Source organism: Paramacrobiotus metropolitanus, unplaced genomic scaffold, assembly GCF_019649055.1.
Source record: "Paramacrobiotus metropolitanus isolate TYO unplaced genomic scaffold, Prichtersi_v1.0 Parri_scaffold0000085, whole genome shotgun sequence".
NCBI lineage: Eukaryota > Metazoa > Tardigrada > Eutardigrada > Parachela > Macrobiotidae > Paramacrobiotus > Paramacrobiotus metropolitanus.
Window position 1 is genome coordinate 519,936 of NW_026570305.1, and position 22,080 is coordinate 542,015.

Genomic DNA, 22,080 nt, shown 5'->3' on the forward strand with positions numbered 1-22,080 from the left:
AATTGTGTCTTAAGTGATGGCTGAACTTCTTCCTTTCCCTGACCTTCGCTTTTTCTATAGATTTTTGTCGAGTTTTTATTTTGCGGTGGTTTCATTTATTTTAGCCATTTTCGTGAGCATGAAGGTCCGAGGTCTGTTATCAGGAGTATGTGACAGTGGAAATTGGCAAAATCCTTTTACACTCTGCTCTGACTGCTGTTGCTCCTTTTACACTCTGTAGGATTTTGTTTCAATTTGATTTTTTGAACTTCCTTTTTTCTGATCGTGCGAATATTGAGGCATCGCTTTTCCTTCGAATACCGTAGCAATTGTACATTTCTTTTTTTCCCCTGAGAATGAATAAAAATTGAAAGTATCTAGTGGGACAAGACCGGTCACCGCTTCATGTCAGTTTCAGAGTAGTTGGTCACTGACAGTTGTTCAGAGAAATCGTAGTACAGTGGAACATTGTTGCTTGGTTAACGGCCTAACCATCCATTCTGTATGTACATAATTTCCGGGGCGTATTGTTAACTTGTTGGTTACTGATTTGCGAAGTTTTTTTATGTGCTGATCGAACAAGATGTGGAATCGGTTTTAGAAAATATTTTATTTCTTCCCGATTGTTTTCGTATCAAAAGGCAATTAGATTGTGTGTTTTTGAGTGCAGATGTATTTTTTCGGTGGAGTGCGATGATGAGTGTTTTGGGATGGCTCGGTGGTGTCTGTTTGTGAGCAAATATATATCGGTTAGTCGGTTAATCGCGGCTTAAGTCGGCGCGTGTGTGTGAGAGCGCGACGGGTTTGGTGATGCGGCCATTCGGGACTTGTTGACTGATTGCGCAAAGGGACTAGTCAGGCACGTTGTCGGCGCAATCAGCTGCTGTTGACGTTGGCGGTCAAAGAACTGCCATTATTTAATCAAGTGCAGTCCCTGCGTCGCCGCCAAGTAAAATTTATCCTCGGCGTGCGCCTCATCAACTGCTAAGAAAGCACTTGTCAGTTTATTGATTGACTTTTGAAGGGAATTCCCGGGACGGTTGCGCAATGTTTGAATTATTGGGCAATTTGTAGGGATTTTGTTGTTCAAACTACCAGAGCCACCGTTTTTTTCAACGATCTGGATAACGTTTTTTTAACATTCGGCGATACAAATTTTACAAATTTGAAACAAATCAAGGACTTCAAGAGATATTTGAGTGTGGTCGTTAAATTATGTTTAAACTATTTAAATCATTTAAAATTGCGCCAAATTGTGTACAAACTTACGAAAACAATTAATCAGAATTTTAAATACTTTTTTGGATTGATCTTGTTCTGCATTTGCTTTTACGCAGTTTTCTTTCCAGGTTTTAATTGTGGGCGCTGGACCGTGCGGCTTGCGAATGGCCGTTGAAGCGGCGTTATTGGGCGCCAAAGTCGTTGTTGTGGAAAAGCGCGACCGGTTTTCCCGCAATAATGTCCTGCATTTGTGGCCGTTTGTGATCACTGATCTCCTCAATTTGGGTGCCAAAAAATTCTACCCGAAATTCTGCAGCGGAAACGTCGATCATATAAGTGAGAGCCGAATATTTTTGTTAACACTGTTGCAACGGAATTAGGTTATTTATCAGTTCTTCAAGAGGACACATTGCCGGATATATTATTTGAGTTTCTATTATGTTCAGGATTTTGGAACATGTCCGTATGCTTGTTAAAATGCATTATGAATATGATACTCGATTTATTCCCTCGATACTACATTTATTTTTATCACAGGTATTCGGATCCTACAGTGTATTCTGCTGAAAATGGCCCTGCTTTTGGGCGTGGAATTCCACTACGGTGTATCCTTCATCAATTACATCGAACCGCCGGAATACGACGGTGCCGATTGCACGGGGTGGCGGGCCGAAGTCCATCCGGCGGACCACACCGTGGCCAGTTACGAGTTCGACGTGCTGGTGGGCGCCGACGGACGGAGGAACACGCTGCAGGGATTTCAGCGCAAAGTCTTTCGCGGGATGCTGGCCATTGTAAGTTCACACACTGTTTCGGTGACGAGTTTATTTTCCATTTTTAACGAAAATACGCTACGTAACGCTTTCAGAAATCTTGCGTTTTCATTATTAATGTTTGCTACTCTGTTACATCCAGAAATCGTAGTGTATTGGCGCGAGATCCGGAATTGGCTCGAGATCCGGAATTTGAACGTTCTAATTTGAAATTCCTTGATGTAATATTTTCAGAATGAGCTTCGATAAATGGTTGTTCTTTCAATTTTTCCCTTGAAGTTCGGTTTTTTAAAATGGCAGGAATTTTGCTTTGCAGGCAATAACAACTAATTTCATCAATCGGAACACGGCGGAGGAGAACCGGGTGGAGGAGATCAGCGGCGTGGCGCGCATCTACAACCAACAGTTCTTCCGCGATCTGTACAACGACTGCGGCATCGATCTGGAGAACATCGTCTACTACCGCGACGCGACGCACTACTTCGTCATGACGGCCAAGAAGGCCAGTCTCCTGGCCAAGGGCGTCCTCAGACAGGTACGCGTAACATTGGGACGGTTGCAGAATGCGGTACTCATTAAAGGCGAATAAAATCGAAAGGCGCATGATGTTTTCTTCTATGCCCGTTGCACGTTCAGAAGCACAGTGCGTGCCGCTAAATGGCGACGGAGTGAAGGAAACTATTGTAGAATGTAGATTACGGGCTCGTGAAATTATTCATCGGATATTCCGAATGGAATGGGAGACGTTATATTAAAAATAATTCATTGATGTCTGTGCTCGAAAGAAAATTTGGTTTCGTTAGATTTTTATTTTTACTCTTATACTAAATTCAACATTTGTTGACGGTTTTTATCTTTCGGGTTCTTTTTGTAGGATTTTATGGAAGTTGAAAAGCTATTGCATCGCGACAACATCGACAGACAAGCCCTCAACAACTACGCGCTGGAGGCCGCCAAATTCTCCACCGGCAATCGTCTTCCCGCTTACGATTTCGCCATTAATCCGCACGGCGATCCCGACGTGTCGGTGTTTGACTTTACCAACATGTACGCGGCCGAGAACGCCTGTCGCATTGTGGAACGCCGCGGACACCGGCTGATGATCAACCTCGTTGGTGACAGTCTCATCGAGGTAACTATAAATCTGATCCTGTTCATGGTTTTTCTAAAATAATGTTATAAAAATTATTTACAAAAGTTTGTTTTTATGGATGATAATAATTACCTTTGTGATTACTCTCCCAATGACGATCACTTTCAGATGTTGGTTAAATATCTGTGGATGTTTGTGTTATGATTTAACAACCAGTTACCATAAAATTCCATAATCATCATATGCTGTTGTAGAAGATTGGCTTTAAAGAATTGGTTCTGGTATCCAGTGCAAGTAGATATTCCCGTTACTGTGGTCTTAAAACCCTTTAAGAGTTTATTGGATATTTTTTTTAAAAATTATTTCCGTTGGTATGAGGTTTATTTTGGGATAAAACGGGACCAGGCGCTAGTTGTAGGCTCGCTGGGATCGTGCATGTCCAGCTAATTTATTTTTCCATTCTTGTAGCCGTTTTGGCCGCTGGGCACCGGTTGCGCACACGGATTTCTGGGCGTTTTGGATGCGGCGTGGATGTTGCGCTTCTGGGGATTGGGAACGCGGACGCCGCTGCAGATGATTGTCGAGCGAGAGGCCATTTACCGGAGTCTGTCCAGCATCAAGGACGAACATCTCCTGAAGAACTACTCCAATTATTCCATCGATCCCGTCTCGCGATACGTCCATATTGATATATCCAAGGCCAAGGTGCGTAGTCGGCAGAACACGAACCTTATCTCCCGGGGAATCTGTGGCATGTTATGTGGTTACATATGTCGATGTAGAACGCTGTGATGGTTGAAAAACTGGTAAAGCAAGAAAAAAAAGTTTATTCGACATTTGCATTGTAACAAATTTGTTCCCGTCACGGCGTTATGTACTATCATACTAAGCGATTTGCCAATCTACTACGATTCGCTCTCCGTAAAATCCTCCTTCGGTTGCTAAATTGTGAAAATTGGTGTACGTTGTGTAGCCTGTAAGTAAGTATTAATTGAGTTTTTCGTATTTTATTTTATGGCAAACTGACTTCGGTAATTAATAATCCTGCATAAATATGGTTGCGTTTGTTTTAATATTATTAATGGGTTTGGGCAGGCATCAGTATTCATGTGTTGAGCAGCAGCAGAAAATGATATCTGTTGTATAGGTGTTCATCGTGCGTCATCTGCTGGACACGGACTGTCCGGAGAAAGTGGACAAGAGCGAGTTGCCGGACAACGGGCAGTGGAAGCGCACCGCCGTGACCGGGCACACGCCGAAGCGGCTGCGTCAGCGCCGGGACACCGTGTCGGAGTCGGTGCTGGTGGACTGGTGCGCCAAGGGGCTGGCCTCGCACGGCATCAGCGTCGACTCGGTCGGACAGTTCTGGGCCACGCCCCTGCCCCTCTGCGCCTTGATACACCACTTCCGGCCGGAGTTGTTGTGAGTCTGAGTCTTTTGACCATGAAATTTCAGTTTTTAGAGTCATTTGCATTTTGTTGGTTATTATTTGATTTTGTTGTCTTGAGTTGTTCCGTTGAACTGTTACGGGTATATTTTGCTTTAAACCTGCTCCTGCTTTTGATTTAATATCGCTGTTCGTATAAATGCTGTTTCTTTGATTTAATTATGTTTTGCAGAGAAAATTATTACACCTTGGACACGGCAGACGAAGAAACGACGTGGAATCTAGTGAGTTGCAGTAATTTCGTAAAGTACGGTGTTCGAACGAAGTTCACTGACGAAAATATTCGTTGTGAACATCTCTTAAAGTACACGTTCTGTGTAGATTTTGACCATCTGCGAGAACCAGCTGGGCATCGAAGTGCCTTTTACTGCGGCACAAATCCTCCGCGAACGCGAGAACATCGACCGGGAGGTGTTCGGCACGTTACTCCTGCAGTTCTACGACCTGTTCCGACGGGAAATACCGGGCGGTGAGTAGAGCCATGATGCAGCACACCGTTATACGTATGGAGCATCGTAGTACATTGGCTTGAGGGATATTTTGAGGCTGTATAAGGAATGCATGTACACAAGTATTAAATATGTATTGCAGTGTGGTTCCTGTTTTTTTTTGCTTTTCTGGTGTGATTTCGTCATCTGCGCACAGGTTTTAACGGGAAATAATCTTGAATTTGATTTAGACCGTTCCTAGTAGTTAAGTAGAAAAAAGAATTGTTTGAGATAAATATAGATGTAAGAAAACACAGTGAAAGCTGGAGAACTTATCCCAGGATTTTTTCCGCTTTGCAGAGTTCGTCGCCAATGTCACCATGGACTCCTCGCCCTCCCTGGAAGCCGACCTGCCCCGTCGCGCCCCCGCTTTCAGCCGGAAAACACCCAGCAGTCCGACGCCAGCGTCGCCGGTTAGCAGCAAACGACGGGTGAGGCATAGGTCACGGTTTGAGTGTGTCTTGGTGTACGTCGCCTTACTGGCGCTAGTCTGGCTGTATGTCTGTGATCCCTGCCCGCTTGGCGGTCAGCCGCCTCTCGAGAATGCCCACAGACTCGAAACGCTGATGCCGTCGCGTGCCGCACCGGTTCTGATCAGTTACGAAGTCCTCTTTGCTCCGCCACTGTTTGTCTAACCTGTTGCATGTGTTCGCTTGTTTTGGGGGTGATTTTTGCAGGGTTGAGGGTGATTCGTACAACGCGTTTTTGATTGCTCGACTTGTTTTTTATAATGTTCGTCGTTACCAGTAATGCAGTCAATTGGTGGTTCGAACTCAACGAAAAGTGCTGTGATTGGGGGAGATTTGTCCATGTTTTGATTGTTCCTGTTACTTTGTTCCTGTGGCTGTACGTCTCACGTTGTTGGTTTGGTTGTTTGTTTTGTTTGCATAACTCTCTGCCTGTGCTTTCCTGTTTTACTTCCGTTTCTCATTGACTTTCCTGTTTTACTTTCCGTTTTTCTGTTTTGCTGATCAGTGGCGTCGAACATTTTCGACGAACGGCATGATATTAGATTGTTAACACTTTACGCCTTTGTAGTGAAGGTTTTAATGTTGTTGTATACGTGACTATTGTATTTGTGTTTGCACTTGATACACTATTAATTGATGTCAGAGTCGAGAATTACTGTAATACGTTTTCGCATGAATGCAGTGATTTATGCAGTCATCACGAGTAATGTAGTACCGTACACCAGTGAATTGTAGTATAGTGGCTAATATTGTATCCACCTGGCTTTCCCTTACAATAAATGTCAGTGGCTGGTTACTCCCGTGTCTTAGGTTTTTGGTAGCTTTTTCCAGTATCGCTGTCACTACTTGCCACTATAGTGCTCATACTAAAGCTGTTTTTATTTTGTAGCACATCGCCGGTCAGGAGATCTCCAAACGGCGTCGGCCTTCCAACAAATCCGACCTGTCGCACACATCTTCTTCCTTATCGCACAAACGCCGCACCAGCATGGAGCAGATCCAGGTGAACATGGGCGAGAAGATCAAATTCCTGGAGGCCGCCTTCAACCCGCTGCCCAGCCGAGCGCCGCCCGCCCAGTCCGGCGCCCACTGGAAGAGCAGCGACAATCTGGCCGAGCGGAAGGAGGTCATCGAGCAGAAGATCCGCGGCAGCAGTCTCCACGAGTCGGTCTTAACCGAGAGTAAAGAGAAATTCCGGCGGAGTTGGTGGAGGAAGTGCGGAGGGAGTTCCGGGACAAGGGAGCCAAGGGGCTGGAGGGGCGGTACCCGGCGGAGCTAGTGAAATTGGTGGTGTTTCAGGACAGGAAAAGGTACGGGAAGAAACCACATGCGTAGTGTAATCGGAAACTGAAACTAGATAACTGAACTGGTAGCGAAGAAAGAGTTAGTTGGCAGTATGAGTTAAATTACTTTTGTGTATTTCTTTCTTTACCTTGATAATTTTTGGAAAATTGTGTTATTAAGTTTGGATAAGTTTTCGGTACTTGCACAGTTGTACTGTTGATCATTTGATATATCGTCATTGTCGTGATATATCGTAGTCCAATGGTTTTAATGCGTTCAGAACCCGTAGGAAAAGCCGTTTAAAATTTGTGCACGTTTGTGATAATTATTACCCTGTTTTTGGTTTTCTCACCCTGTTTCTTGTCAGAATTGACTGTAAACAGTCGTCCAGTGCCCACGAGCATGATCCGTGATAGTGAATTATTATTAATACTTAAATCATTTTTTACTTCATTTTGGCTTCGTCGCTTTCTCATATCATTCCGTGTTTTAGATTACTTTTGGCGTTTTGTATATTTACCTCGGTAATTTTCCTCGTGACAGGGAGATGGTGTTGAAATTATCGGGTGACGACGGGCAGTCGAAATTCGCCGCCATCGACGAGCAGCTGGCCCGCGCCGACAGCCAACTGCGCGATGGATCCGCTTTATCACGCTCGCCTCGCGGTCACGGCGCGGTGTCGAGCATGGCCGACGACTACCGCAGCGTCATCAACATCGCCCCGGTGGCACCCGGCCTCTCGCCGAAGAAGTCGCCCCTCTCGCCGCACAACCTGACGACGGTGCAGGCGTCCAACAGCGAGTGCTACTTCTGCCACAAACGCGTGTATCTCGCGGAAAGGAAGTCGGTGGAGGGACTCTTCTTCCACCGCACCTGCTTCAAGTGCCACCACTGCAACAAGATGCTGCCCTTGACGGGCGACTACAGCTTCGACCGGTGAGAACAGTGCAAATAACGTTCTAATTAATAATTGATAGCTTGATTTTTGCTTACAATCTTTGTGTACTCTGCTGAGAAAAGTTATCTAGCATATGCAGATAGGGATCGTAGTGTAGGGGCGTTGGCAAAATTCGGCAATAATATTGTTATATTACTATAATAATGCTGCACGTTTTGATGATGGCTGGCGCCAATTGCTTTTAAATGATTTCTATCCGATTTCGGTAGATGTGACATGGTTTTTTCCAACTTATTTTTTGTCTATATAGCTACGATCCCGGCGGCGCGAAATTCTACTGCCCGGCGCACTTCAAATTCCGCAAGCACGACTTCACGCTGCTGCAGTCCCCTCAGAAATCCTCCCGCCCCCCTTGACCCCGCCCTCCGCCGTCCCCTCCCCCCTGCAGCACTTCCAGCGCTTCCCCAGCCGCGAGGACATCCTCTGCGCCTCGCCGGTGCCCTCGCTGGCCTCGTCGCGCTACCTGGACGACGACGACAGCGGCGAGGACGATCTGGACGAGGACAACGTCCTGACGCACAACTTCGGCGGGACGACCATCGAGACGGGCGGGGGCAGTGCCTCCGACAGCGACGACATGGAGCGCGTCTTCGACGGCGACGCGGCGGAGATGGAGGTGGAGGAGTGGCGGAGGAAGCGCGTCGGCAAGATGCTGCGCGAGCGCGGCGAGTCGGGCTCCAACACCGACAGCAGCTGGGAATCCGGTTAGTACCAGTAAAAGAATCAATAAAATCTAGATGTATTCGAGCAATGAATTAGATATCAAGGATCTTGTTTTTGTCTTTATTGCTGAAAAATTTCTGGAAAATATTTCTTGTTTAACTGTGCCACAAATGAAGACATTTTTCGATTAACGTCAGCGTCCTTAATGCACGCTTAATCGAATACTGTTGGGTATGTAAGTAATTGTGCAGAGTTAAACAACAAAATTTGCAGGATCATTAATATTTAATACTGTACTATGGAAGCAAGCAAGTTAACTATTGTACTAAGCTCAAATTCATTCTTTGAGCGCAGTTCTTGTTGCTTTCCTGCTGTCCAGTAGGTTAAAGTATGAACTTATTAGCAGTACTTCTACAGTACAAGCGTTTTAAATTGTCTGGTCACAAGAATTTTCTCTGACTATGAAATACGTAGAAGTACAAAAACTTCTCAAGTACTGATTAATTAATTGTATCTTAGATTTGAAAAAAAATAACGGAGTCCGTTAAATTATTTGAAAATCAATGCATTTTACTATAAGATTCAACATTCCAGTGATAGCGTAGCATCGTCAACAACTAGGGTTGCACGAGCTGTAGCCACTATACTACGAATGACGTTGTCATTAACGATTTTGTTGCAGTATTGTGTGGTTAATGATTGATACTGATTATTCATTATTGAACGTGCAATGAAGCATGACACCTATGTGTTTTTTGCAGGAGAGCCAGTTCAAAACGCGTACGACGATTCCTCGGAACCGCTGTGCAACGCGTACGATTCTTCCTCGGACGATTCCGACTCGGACGCCGACCTCCCGGCCACCGTGGTCAAAGTGCCCTCCGAGGAGCGGCCAGCATTCTCCCCGCCTCCCACCCGCTTCAGCTTCGATATCTTGCCGCATTCCACCGTAAAACCGCACCCTAACGATCTGCACAACGTGCCAACTATTTTCGCCAAAGATTACACTCAGTCGCGCAGTTCCCCGCTGACCTCGGTGCGGTCGGACGAAAGCGACACCTTCTTCACGCCCAAGTACTCCTTATCCCCCCAGCCCACCTTCCCCTTTAGAAAACCGGAAATCAAGTGGGATCAGACCGTCCTGGAGACCTCCCGGCGTCTGCGGGAACTGCGGATGACCGGGCGGGACACGCCCAGTCGGACGGGCTGCGAGTCGGCCGACGAGGTCTTCCACACACCGCGGACGTCCTTCCACGAACGGGATGCCGAGTACCGTCCGGGCACCAGCGAGTCGAAGGTCTCCGAGGGGAATGACGGGGGCTCCCGTCATTGCGGGAACAACTTGGTCCCGTCGGGAAGTGGGACGGATCCGGTGAGTCGGAAGTTGAGTTTCGACAGTCCGCCGCGCGAAGACCGCAGTCAGGTGAAGCAGCGCCTGTTGAGTGCGACGCAGGAGCGGAAGGCGGAGGCGCGGGCGAGGGCCAAGCTGAAGACGGACGAGGAACTGAAGCGCAACAGTCGGCTAAGGGGTCGTCCAGCTCGGAAGGGAGCGACGCGGGGCGGACGTCTAGCGGTGCCAAGGTGATGGTGGGCGGGGCGCTGAAGGCGGTGGATAGTTCGTCGTCGGACGATGCGGTAAGTCAGCGATTATTGTGCTTTCTGCGAATTTCGTTTGTTTTGCCTTCCTTACTACTAAGCCCCTAGCAGAGCATGGTTATCAGCCGCTGTACGCACTGGTCTTGGGGTTGTCATAGGTAGGGTTGAAATCACAATTTCAAAATTTCACATCCATGCTTCAAATCAAATCATTTAAAATCAAACGAGGGCCCGTTTGAAATGCTTGATTTGAAATGTGATGTGAAAATTTGAAACCACGAAACCACTTGAAATGCGGTTGAATCATTAACTGGTGTATATATTTATTGACTATTTCGAATATTTTTACAGTACCCCTGTTTCCTGTTATGTTTTTCGCTTCGTTAGCGGTTAGCTTCTCCCATTGAATTGTGAGGAGGACGTTTATGGTCATTAGCTGTTGTCGTAGTGTTACGGCTAAATTGGAATGGTAGATCCATTCACTATATAGTAATGTGCCGTGTGCACAACGGTGTTAGAGATACTGTAATGATTGTCCGTCAAAATAACGAGTATAAGATTTTTTTGGTTAGCTTTTCTGTACATTCCTTTCGATCGCAGGCATTTATTTAGTTTTGCTATAATATTTATAGAATTCGTGCATTTTTTAGTGCAGCATGTTTTCACTACTTTCAGTTGGAGTAAGGAGCGATTTTCATACAGACTGTATCTAGTATCTACATACTTGCGTCTTGAATAGGAAGCGATATTTGAGCGCCGCACGGCGCAGATCCACGAGAAGAACTTCAAGCAGGACACGACGAAGATCCTGCATCGCGCGCAGGAAGTGCAGCGTCTGATTGAGGAGACGCAGGTGCGGATTGGCGAACTGGACGAGAAGGCGGCGCAGATTGAGCGGGCGTTGAAGGGCGACGTGCTGGTCAACGATTCCGAGCAGCAGCTGCAGTCAGACTGGTTCGCGCTCCTCGACGAACAGCGCGCCGCCAACCGGCAACTGCAGGAACTCAGATTAACGTAAGTGCGACAACGTTTGCGAGTTTTCTTTATTCATCGTAAATGTAAACGTCGGTTAGTGAATTGGCACTGGATTCTTTCTATATATTCCATGTTATATATTTTATTCAAAGACAAGACTATTTTTGATGATTTTAATGTCTAATTGAATAAAAAATGTCAATCACTTCCATTGTTAAAAAAATACGTTTGTTGCGGCCAGCTGCAGTCGGATTTGCTTTGTGGCTGCGAAGAACAACAATGTCGTAGTGCAGTGGCAAATTTTCACTTGGCTTTGAATTTCTTAAAATTGTAACACGAAGATAAATGCGCACACGTTACGAGTCTGCCCGGAATTTGTTTATTAGATTAGATTAGATTATCAAATTCCAATATTTTCTCTGCCACTGCATTCGCGTAAGCAGTGCCACTTCATTTTTGTTTGGCTAAATTGCCGTTTCGTTGATTCAGAGCGGAGAAACTGCAGCTGGAAGACCGGGCGCGGCGCGCTCAAGAACAACTGCGTCTGTTGATGGGCATCGACGACAGCCAGAAGAACGACGAACAGAAAGCAGACGAAGCGCGGCTGATGAACGAACTCATGGATATTCGTTACGCCAAAATGGACAACGAAGAGAAACTGAAACGGCTGCCGGCAAGGTCAGTAACTTGCGGGTTCGAAACATCATTGTGAATAACTTTGCACTAACGATAATGTTGTACATTTTTATGGTCACGGTTATAAAAATAATTGGGAGCTGAATTTTTATTTTTCGTGAACTGAATTTTTACTGACGGAGGCCAGAGTTTTTTATTGTACTTTGTGGTTTATTTTAGCGTAGGAATGTTCTTCACTCTTTTCGTTTATCTTATTTTTTCCCTGATTATTGCAGCTCGGGAAACGCTTCCGTCGTGAATGTTCGCTGAAGCGATCTGGATTTGTGGGACTGAGTTCGAGCGGCGTTTGATCCTGTTTGTAATTTTAATTTTAGAATTTCTAATAATTATAACTTTCCATTCCGCGATGGATTTCGGTATTTTGTGATGGAGTGCTCAAAGTGCGGAAATGATTTCGCCGTTGTTTGCCAAGATGTTGTGAATACTGCGCAATGCATTTGCTGTGCACACAGCATGACGCTGACCAGTTGTTCGTCCTTGTTGACCTTTTCCACTCTGTGCTGCGATGTCGCGTAATCTGCCTTTGATTTCGGTTGTTTCCGCCGGTTTTGTTTTCTAATGTTAATTTTGATCTTGTTTTTGTGATGTTCGTCGTTGATTTCTTTTCAGGTTTTTGTACAATTTCCCCGCTGTTGACTGGATTTTCGCACCGAATGAGTTCGAGCTGCGAAACATTTTCAGCGAACTGATAGAATCGTGAATAAAAGCAGAATCTAAACTGAATTGTTATGAGTGAAACTGTGATAAAGAATTGCAGGACAAATGCAACGCAGGGGGGAACAGCCGCCTTTCGTTACATACTACTTCGTTGTCAACAGCCTCATGGTGACCTTTATCGGCAGGCCTGTTGTCCCAGTGTATATAAATGATATAATAACAGCTGAAATAATTTTAAGTGTTTCGGCGCCGCTGAACATGCTTCCTGTGGTGCGATGTGAAGTCCAGCTTGTTTGAACATCGACATCGTTCACGACGAAGAAGCGATACGGGCTTCAGAGTACCTGGTTGATTTCTCTTAAAGTTTCTTTGAAGTTTTCTCAGGTATTCGCATGCATCCCTTGTTTCTGGATGTCGAATTCCACTTCGGAGTATCCTTCTCCAGTTACAGTACATCGTTACCAGAATGGCAGTCGCATGTGGCTGTTTACAATGTCCTGTAAATGTTTGACTGACAAAACCAAAGTGAAATCTGACAGATCAGCTGCCGGTGTTGATAATACGAGCATAATTACTGTTTTGGTTTCCGCAGCTTATGTACTTCTTCAAGATCGTACGAATATCGAAGCATTTTATTTCCCTTTAAAACCATAGAAATTCTTCGTTTCGTTTTTCCTGATGAGAGGAAGTATTTTTTGGAATGCAACCCTGCATTTTTCAGTGCATTGATTTCCTAGTATGTAGGTACTCAGAGATATCGTAGTGCAGTGGAACAGTATGGCCGAATCGATATCGATCGCCGTATTGAATATTCGTGCATACAGTACATGCGTGAATGCATGGAATTTCCGGACAGATTTTCAGCTGGTTTGTGTATAATTTTTTAATGTGTTCACTGCTGCGTGTAAGTGCTCGTAAGCTAAGCTTAACAGAACCGGACGTTCTACGGGCACCTACGGGAGCGCATGAGCTTCTCGTGGAAATGGAAGCATTTCCAGAACAAACTGGATAAACGCGCCGCTCAGAAAGAGTACGGCAAGGGACGGATTTGTTGCGGCAATAAGGTATTCGAATAACTGTAGCACTTGCGGATCGTTTTCAGCTACATGTGGCTGAAAATGTTTTTCCTTTCCCAGACCTTCGCTTTTTCACATGATTTTTTTCGAGTTTTTTTTTGCGGTAAATTCATTTATTTTTGTCATTTTAGTGAGCATGAAGGTCTATTTAAAGGAGACAGAGGTTCGTTATTAGGTGTGTCACGCGTGTCACGCGTGTGACGTGTGGCGTGTGACTGTTAAAACTGGCAGTATCCATTCACACTGTGCTGCAGACTGCTGCTGCTCCTTTTACACTCTGCAGGATTTCATTTCAATTTGATTTCTGAAACTTCTTTCTTTCTGGTCGTGCTAATATTGAAGCATCACTTTTCCCTCGAATACCATAGTTTCACATTTCGTTTTTCCTGAGAATGAATAAAAATTGAAAGTATTTAGTGGCACAAGACCGCTCACCGCTGCATTGTAAATTTCATGGCAGTCTATTAGTAACAGGTACTCACAAGTCAGAGATATCGTAGAACAGTGGAACATGTTCGCCCGAACGACAATGCAGTTTGTGCATACTAAATGTCCGGGCTTGATGTCAACTGCTAGTGATGGGTAATGAACTGCAAAGTTTTTTTGTTGTGCTAAGCGAACAGATGTGGAATCGGCTTTGGCAGAAAATATTCTACTTATTTCTTCCCGATTGTTTTCGTATCAAGAGTTTGATAAACGGCACTGATAAACGTTCTAACATTGAATTTAGGCGATACAAATGTTAAAACACTGGAACAAATTAATGACCTGAAGAGATCTTTGCGAATGGTTGTTAAATTAGGTTTAAACGATTTAAGATAATTTAAAACTGCGCCAAATTGGGTACAAACTTCAGACGACAATTAATGAAAATTTTTAATAAGTACTTTTCTTAGTTGCTTGTGTTTCGCGTTTGTTTTTACGGGGTTTTCTTTGCAGGTTTTAATTGTGGGCGCTGGACCGTGCGGCTTGCGAATGGCCATTGAAGCAGCGCTGTTGGGCGCCAAAGTCGTTGTCGTGGAGAAACGCGACCGGTTTTCCCGCAATAATGTCCTGCATTTGTGGCCGTTTGTGATCACTGATCTCCTCCAACTGGGTGCCAAGAAATTCTACCCGAAATTCTGCAGCGGAAACGTCGATACATACATATATACATATGTATACATACATATACATATGTAAGTGATTGCTCATTTTAATTGACTGTGTAGTGTGTGGTATATACGTATTCTGACATAATGTTTCAATCCGAAGTTACTCAAATGCGAGATACATGTATATTTCTTAAAATTTTCTGTTACGTTCAGGATTTTTGAATACGCCTTTTGAAAGAAAAAGAGGAAAATATATTCTGCACTATTTCTTTCCCACATACTGATTTTATTTTTGATTTTTTTTACAAGTAATCAGATCATTCGGATCATTCGTATTTACAGGTACGCGCAACACTGGGATGGATGCAGAAATGCGGTACACATTAAAGGCGAATAAAACCGAGAGACGCATGACGTTTTTTTTTCTGTGCCCGTTGTACGTTCAGAGATACAGTATGTGCTGCTAAATGGCATGGAGTGAACGAAATGATTGTAGTGAAAACTTGCGCAAGCGTGGCGATCTGTGCACTGGCTGTAGCCGATTAGAAGTCACAAAATGATCGTAGATTATGGGCTTGCAATCCACATCCTTTGGGAAATCCGAGAGGAGCCCATGTTAAAAAGTTAACCATTGCTCGAATATATTTAGTATCGTCAGATTTTTATCTGTATAATAAATTCAGAAATTGGTGACAGTTTTTTACTTTCTTTTTGTAGGATTTTATGGAAGTTGAAAAGCTGTTGCATCGCGATAACGTCGACAGACAGGCGCTCAACAACTACGCGCTGGAAGCCGCCAAATTCTCCACCGGAAACCGTCTTCCCGCTTATGATTTCGCGATTAATCCGCACGGAGATCCGGACGTGTCGGTGTTTGACTTTACCAACATGTACGCGGCCGAGAACGCCTGTCGCATTGTGGAACGCCGCGGACACCAGCTGATGATGCTGCTTTATTCACCTGTGGCACAACGTGTTACACAATAATTATTAAAAACAACGCAATTTTTACAACATTAAAACTGCATTAAACTTTTCCGATCCTTCCATTGTTCCCAAAACTGAAGCCGCGTTCCCCCGTTGTATCTCCAGTGACAATCTTTGACGTAAAAATTCGTTTGAACGCTTTTCGCCTGTCTGCTGTTCGAGCCGCTTGCCCAGTTCTTTGATTACGGCGATAGCGGCCGGTCCCCAAGGGCCCATTGTTTCAAAAGCAATAAGAGTAAAAATATACCTTCCGAGCAAGTACGCATATAGCCGCGACTTTTTCTCTTCCGCTTTCAAAGCAGCTGGGCCAGCGTTTGCCGCCGTGGATTTCATGTGAGACGGCGCAACAGTGTTCACACAAGTGACATCCCAAGCTAGAAGTAGACACATCCCTCTCTGCCAGGCAAAGGTTGTGCAGCCATCGGGACGCCGCTCGGACGTATGTGACGTGCCGCGGGGTTCTAACTTCGCCGGAATCCCAGCCGAAACGAAAGAGCGGCACACGATGCTGTTCAGTGCGCCGTGCCTTGGGTGTCTACCAGCAGAGAAGGCGCAGCACCGGCCGTGGTGACCGTAATTACCGACTTGCTTATGGCACTTCAAGCATTCGTGGGGTTCGCATATCGCCACTCCCAATCTCAGGCCCACTGAGATTTTAAGAGTGTCATCGTCCAAGAGGTTGCCGATGTGAGCAGAGGGCAATGCCGGCTTCCGGTTTTGAGTTTTGACTGAGCAAGAAGGCGGGCTTGGTTAAGTTCATCGTCGCGGATGATTGACCTCGTTGGTGATAGCCTCATCGAGGTAACCAAATGAAAATGCCGTTTGTTCAAAATTTTGGATAAAAAAGGTGTTGGTTCAGTGGCGATCACGTTCCAATCTTAGCTACCTCACTATACCATAGAAAATCCATTAACCATAGAAATATAAAATGGACTTTCTATGACTATACTGTGAATTAAACACCAGCTTGCCTTAAGAATCCGCAGTCGTCATGTGCTGTTGTAGAAAATTGGCTTAAAAGAAGCATTTACATGTATGTTCGTCATTGCTAGTGGACATTCCAGTTGATGGTGATTTTGATTCTGTGAAAGTTAATGGTTCATTTTTTCTAAAATTAAGTAATTCTGCTGCCGTCAGATTTGTTTTGAGAAATAACATTACACTGGCGCTGGAAATGGGAAGCGGGAGGGGAGCTGGTGAAGTTGGTGGTGGTTCAAGACAGGAAAAGGTACGGTGAAAAGCAGCGTGAGAAGTGTAATCACAGTTGTGCTTAAACCAAATAAACTTATCATAAATAATTGATAATGAGTGATAATTATTGAGCAATTAATAATTGATAATAAATAATTGTTAATAACTAAATACTTTATTTATGGATGGGTTACTTACCTTTAGATAGGCGCAGTCGTGTTAACCATATGTGGTGATATGTCGTAGTGCAACGGCTTTAGTGTTGTTTGAACCAACCATTAGCCAGAAATCAATTCTGTAAAAATCTGTTCTGTAAAAATCTGTTAATCTGTTAACGTCTGCTATATGTTGCTTTTGGATTTTTTACCCTGTTTCTTGCCCGAATTGACGTTAAACAGTTTTTTTATCCCGGCCTGTATGATCTGTAATACTGAATAATTGATAACTGAATCATTTTTTACTTCGTTTTAACTTCGTCGCTTTCTGATATCGTTTTATGTTTTATAATACTTTTGGCTTTGGTGTATTTACTTTGGTATTTTAACTATTTTCCGTACGATGGATCCGCTTTATCGCGCTCCCCCGCGGTCACGGCACGGTGTCGAGCATGGCCGACGACTACCTCAACGTCATCAACATCGCCCCGGTGGCATCCGGCCTCTCGCCGAAGAAGTCGCCCGTCTCGCCGCACAACCTGACGACGGTGCAGGCGTCCAACAGCGAGTGCTACTTCTGCCACAAGCGCGTGTATCTGGCGGAGAGGAAGTCGGTGGAGGGACTCTTCTTCCACCGCACCTGCTTCAAGTGCCACCACTGCAACAAGTTGCTGCCCTTGACGGGCGACTACAGCTTCGACCGGTAAGAACAGGGCAAATTGTAAAAAAATTATTGCTAGATTTTTTGTTACTCTCTTTTGTGCGCTGCTCTGAAGAATGGTATCCATGTAAAAGTGTAGAGATCGTAGTGTGGTGGCAATAATAAAGTTGGACGAAATGTTGTTACCACTAATAGTGCATGTTTTCTTGGCGGACAACAATTAGTATTGATTTTGAATTGTTTTTCTCCAATTTCGGTCGATCAATTTGGCATGTTTTTGATGTAGTTTTATCTGTATAGCTACGATCCCGGTGGCGCGAAATTCTACTGTCCGGCGCACTTCAAATTTTGCAAGCACGACTTCACTCTCTTGCAATCCCCGCAGAAATCCTCCCCGCTCCCTTGACCCCGCCCTCCGCCGTCCCCTCCCCCTTGCAGCACTTCCAGCGCTTCCCCAGCCGCGAGGATATCCTCTGCGCCTCGCCGGTGCCCTCGCTGGCCTCGTCGCGCTACCTGGACGACGACGACAGCGGCGAGGACGATCTGGACGAGGACAACGTCCTGACGCACAACTTCGGCGGGACGACCATCGAGACGGGCGGCGGCAGTGCCTCCGACAGCGACGACATGGAGCGCGTCATCGACGGCGACGCGGCGGAGATGGAGGTGGAGGAGTGGCGGAGGAAGCGGGTCGGCAAGATGCTGCGGGAGCGCGGGGAGTCTGGGTCCAACACGGACAGCAGCTGGGAATCCGGTTAGTACCAGTAAAAAAATGAGTAAAATTTAGTTGTATTCGAGCAGTAATTAGATATGAAGCATCTTATGTTGTTTTTTTGTCTTGATTGCCCAAAAATTCTAGAAAAAATTCTTGGTTAGCTGTGCCACAAACATTACTCGATTAAGCGTGAGCGCGCTGATTGACCGCTTAATCGAATAGTTGTTTTCGTTTGTGGCCCAGTTGAACAACAAAATTTTAGGAAAGGGATGCTGTACGATGGAAACAAGCTAAAGTTAAACCGCTGTACTCAGCTTAAGGGTGGGTCTCACATTCAAAGCGAATCTCGTTATGGTACGGTTGCTCAACCGCACGAGGTGGTTGTTTGCAGTGGCCACGCCTACAGATACGGTACGCGAAGCCACCTCGCGAGGTGGAGTTGCTGTATCGCAACTAGATTCGCTTTGAATGTGAGACCCACCCTAAATTTCTTCAAATCGCAGTTCTGGTTGCTGTCGCGCTGCCCATTGAGGCGTTCTACTTATTGTCAGTACAGTACACTACACAACAATTTTTTGTCTGGTCACTAGAGTTCGTATTTCTTTAACTATGAAAAACGTAGAAGTACGAAAATCTCAAGTCCAGAATAATTTATTATTTATATGTGGAGGAAAAATAACCCAGTTCAATAAACCAAGTGAAAATCAATTCATCGTACCGCAAGATTCAAGTGATAGCGACAGCTTATCTGTCCAACGGTAACAGACACTGTAGCCACTGTACTACGAATGACGTGGTCTTGTACGATTTCGCTATTGCTGTAAAATGGTTAAGTACTCTTTATTGCATCACAACTATGTGCTTTTTGCAGGAGAACCAGTTCAAAACGCGTACGACGACTCCTCGGAACCTTTATGCAACGCGTACGATTCTTCCTCGGACGATTCCGACTCGGACGCCGACCTCCCGGCTACCGTGGTTAAAGTGCCCTCCGAGCAGCGGCCAGCATTATCTCCGCCTCCCACCCGCTTCCGCTTCGATATCTTGCCGCACTCCTCCGAAAAACCCCATCTTAACGATCTGCACAATGTGCCAACCATTTTCGCCAAAGATTACACTCAGTCGCGCAGTTCCCCGCTGACCTCGGTGCGGTCGGACGAAAGCGACACCTTCTTCACGCCCAAGTACTCCTTGTCCCCCCAACCCACCTTCCCCTCTAGAAAACCCGAGATCAAATGGGATCAGACCGTCCTGGAGACCTCCCGGCGTCTGCGGGAACTGCGGATGACCGGGCGGGACACGCCCAGTCGGACGGGCTGCGAGTCGGCCGACGACGTCTTCCACACACCGCGGACGTCCTTCCACGAACGCGACGCCGAGTACCGCCCGGGCACTAGCGAGTCGAAAGTCTCCGAGGGGTCCGACGGGGGTTCCCGTAATTACGGGAACAACTTGGTCCCTTTGGGAAGCGGACGGATCCGGTGAGCCGGAAGTTGAGTTTCGATAGTCCGCCGCGCGAAGACCGCAATCAGGTGAAACAGCGGCTGTTGAGTGCGACGCAGGAGCGGAAGGCGGAGGCGCGGGCGAGGGCCAAGCTGAAGACGGACGAGGAACTGAAACGCAACAGTCGACTAAGGGGATCGTCCAGCTCGGAAGGGAGCGACGCGAGACGGACGTCTACCGGCGTTAAAGTGATGGTGGGCGGGGCGCTGAAGGCAGTGGATAGTTCGTCATCGGACGATGCGGTAAGTCAGCAAATATCGTGCATTCGTCTGTTTTTCACACGCGCCTCTATATTCGTTTCTTCGGTTTTTTAAATTCGTATTCGAATAACTTCAGTGAAATGGTTTACGTTAATGAACGATAAAGCTAGCTTTGCGGTTCCGGCGTTTTTTTCTCTCTACGAATTTTGTGGACGCTACTGTTTTATTAGCAGCTTTCGTAGTGTCATGGCTATAACGTCGTATTGTGCGTTTTCTTTGCAATTTAGTCATCGTTTACCGCAGTTAGATTGGAAAAATAACAGAAACAATTATTACGTTTTTCGGTAACTGTCGATCTGGCATATGTATCTCCTTCAGTCGCTACGTTTGTAGTATTTTTAATCGTACGGGCTTTGCATTCCGTTACATACTTTGAATATTTCAATTTCTCTGCTTTGGTTTTTGAAACAATGGGTGTGTGGGGTAAAGAATCGAAATGTAAGATGTCTATACTCGGTAAGATGCTTTTTGAGAGGACACAGGAGAAACGGTCCACTCAGTTTCTGAAGCAGAGAATCAGTGTTGCTTTAATGCGAGGTAATGCTGCTTGTGTTCAGGAAACGTTTTGTATCGGTAAGAGACTGGACGAAGTGTATTACGTGTTGAAATGATGAACTGCGTAATTTTGCTTTTAATCTATGTTAACGTGAATAACCCATTAAAGTTTATCTTTGAATATAGATATGAGTATTTAGTGTATTAACCAAAATGTCTCCCGCCTGTTGACACGCTGGGCTTTTTCGCCAGTTTTGCTTATGTTCAGCACCTCAACAATCCACGTGTATATTCAATGTACACTGTTGTGTATTGCATAGGAAGCGATATTCGAAAGGCGTACGGCACAAATCCACGAGAAGAACTTCAAGCAGGACACGACGAAGATCCTGCATCGCGCGCAGGAAGTGCAGCGTCTGATTGAGGAGACGCAGGTGCGGATTGGTGAACTGGACGAGAAGGCGGCGCAGATTGAGCGTGCGTTTAAGGGCGACGTGCTGGTCAGCGATTCCGAACAGCAGCTGCAGTCAGACTGGTTCGCGCTCCTCGACGAACAGCGCGCCGCCAACCGGCAACTGCAGGAACTCAGATTAACGTAAGTGCGGGAAACGTTCGCGCGCGAGTTAGGAAGATTTTTTTATTCACTTGGGCGTTGAAGTTACCAAAAATACTTGTCTTCGAACATTATTATCGAATTCAGTGTCTAAATAAAGAATCATTGACCATTGCTCCAAAAAAGTACATTTCTTTGCTGCGACTGGACACAACACAACGGGGAAACGCGATTTGCGTAATGGGTGCGATCCCCGATCAGGATAGCATAGATGAAATTTTTCTGTTATAAATGGCATTTCTTCGGTACATATGTAGTTTGTACTCGCTTAATGATACTTATCGAAGTTCCTGTATAATGTCTTTTACTTTCTCAACGTTTTCTCGCAGGCGGTGGTTGGCGTGGGTAATTCCAATCCGTGTTTTCTAATTAATTTTCGTCTAGTAAAAGTTGAATTCATTTTGGGTTGTCGCAGACGATTAACATTGCTGCAGTCGGATGTGAAATATAACGAATATCGTAGTGTAGTGGCAGTTTCCACCTAGAGCTGTTGTTCTGAAATTTAAGCTGGAACACGAAGATATATTGCGGACGCTGCAAGCGGAATGTGTTGACTAGATTAATAGGTTTTGGTATTTTTCTGCCGTTGTTGTCGCGCATGCAGTTCCACTTCATTTTTGCTGTAGCTGAAATGCCGTTTTGTTGATGCAGGGCGGAGAAACTGCAGCTGGAAGACCGGGCGCGGCGCGCTCAAGAACAACTGCGTCTGTTGATGGGCATCGACGACAGCCAAAAGAACGACGAGCAGAGAGCAGACGAGGCGCGACTGATGAACGAACTCATGGATATTCGCTATGCCAAAATGGACAACGAAGAGAAACTGAAGCGGCTGCCGGCAAGGTCAGTTACGGGTTCAAAACATCATTGCGATGAACGATAAGGTTACGTACATTTTTACCATTATTTACGGTACATTGTTTTAATGGAAGTTTTAACTTTTTTTGTGAATTAGTTTTTTACTGACGGAAACTAGAGTGTTTTTAGTGTACTTTAGCGTAAGAATTTTACGCTCTATTGTTTTTTATTATCT

At 45.4% G+C, this 22,080-nt stretch overlaps 3 protein-coding genes across 8 annotated transcripts in view; all 3 read left to right on the forward strand.

The window, feature by feature from the left end:
- Positions 1-22,080, forward strand: part of LOC129596079 (protein-methionine sulfoxide oxidase mical3a-like) — a 39,898-nt gene that overhangs the window by 8,971 nt on the left and 8,847 nt on the right. For 4 of the 6 annotated variants that reach the window (XM_055493245.1, XM_055493246.1, XM_055493248.1 and 1 more), the window contains 9 exons: positions 1,329-1,536; positions 1,738-1,994; positions 2,290-2,508; positions 2,848-3,105; positions 3,535-3,771; positions 4,214-4,488; positions 4,686-4,737; positions 4,835-4,982; positions 5,302-5,432. In XM_055493245.1, the coding sequence (XP_055349220.1) occupies positions 1,329-1,536; positions 1,738-1,994; positions 2,290-2,508; positions 2,848-3,105; positions 3,535-3,771; positions 4,214-4,488; positions 4,686-4,737; positions 4,835-4,982; positions 5,302-5,432 (1,785 nt within the window). Of the gene's footprint in view, positions 1-1,328; positions 1,537-1,737; positions 1,995-2,289; positions 2,509-2,847; positions 3,106-3,534; positions 3,772-4,213; positions 4,489-4,685; positions 4,738-4,834; positions 4,983-5,301; positions 5,433-6,360; positions 6,782-7,298; positions 7,438-22,080 lie in introns of those variants that run through there. The other 2 variants (XM_055493250.1, XM_055493247.1) reach the window with 2 other exon arrangements.
- On the forward strand, positions 13,057-15,309 carry LOC129596081 (F-actin-monooxygenase mical2-like). Its single transcript, XM_055493252.1, has 4 exons — positions 13,057-13,364; positions 14,316-14,554; positions 14,813-14,923; positions 15,188-15,309. Exons 1-3 carry the CDS (start codon positions 13,266-13,268, stop codon positions 14,865-14,867), a joined length of 393 nt encoding a protein of 130 aa, XP_055349227.1. The 5' UTR covers positions 13,057-13,265; the 3' UTR covers positions 14,868-14,923; positions 15,188-15,309.
- LOC129596080 (uncharacterized) lies at positions 17,180-19,862 on the forward strand. The gene is made up of 3 exons (XM_055493251.1): positions 17,180-17,506; positions 17,765-18,218; positions 19,051-19,862. Exons 1-3 carry the CDS (start codon positions 17,207-17,209, stop codon positions 19,662-19,664), a joined length of 1,368 nt encoding a protein of 455 aa, XP_055349226.1. The 5' UTR covers positions 17,180-17,206; the 3' UTR covers positions 19,665-19,862.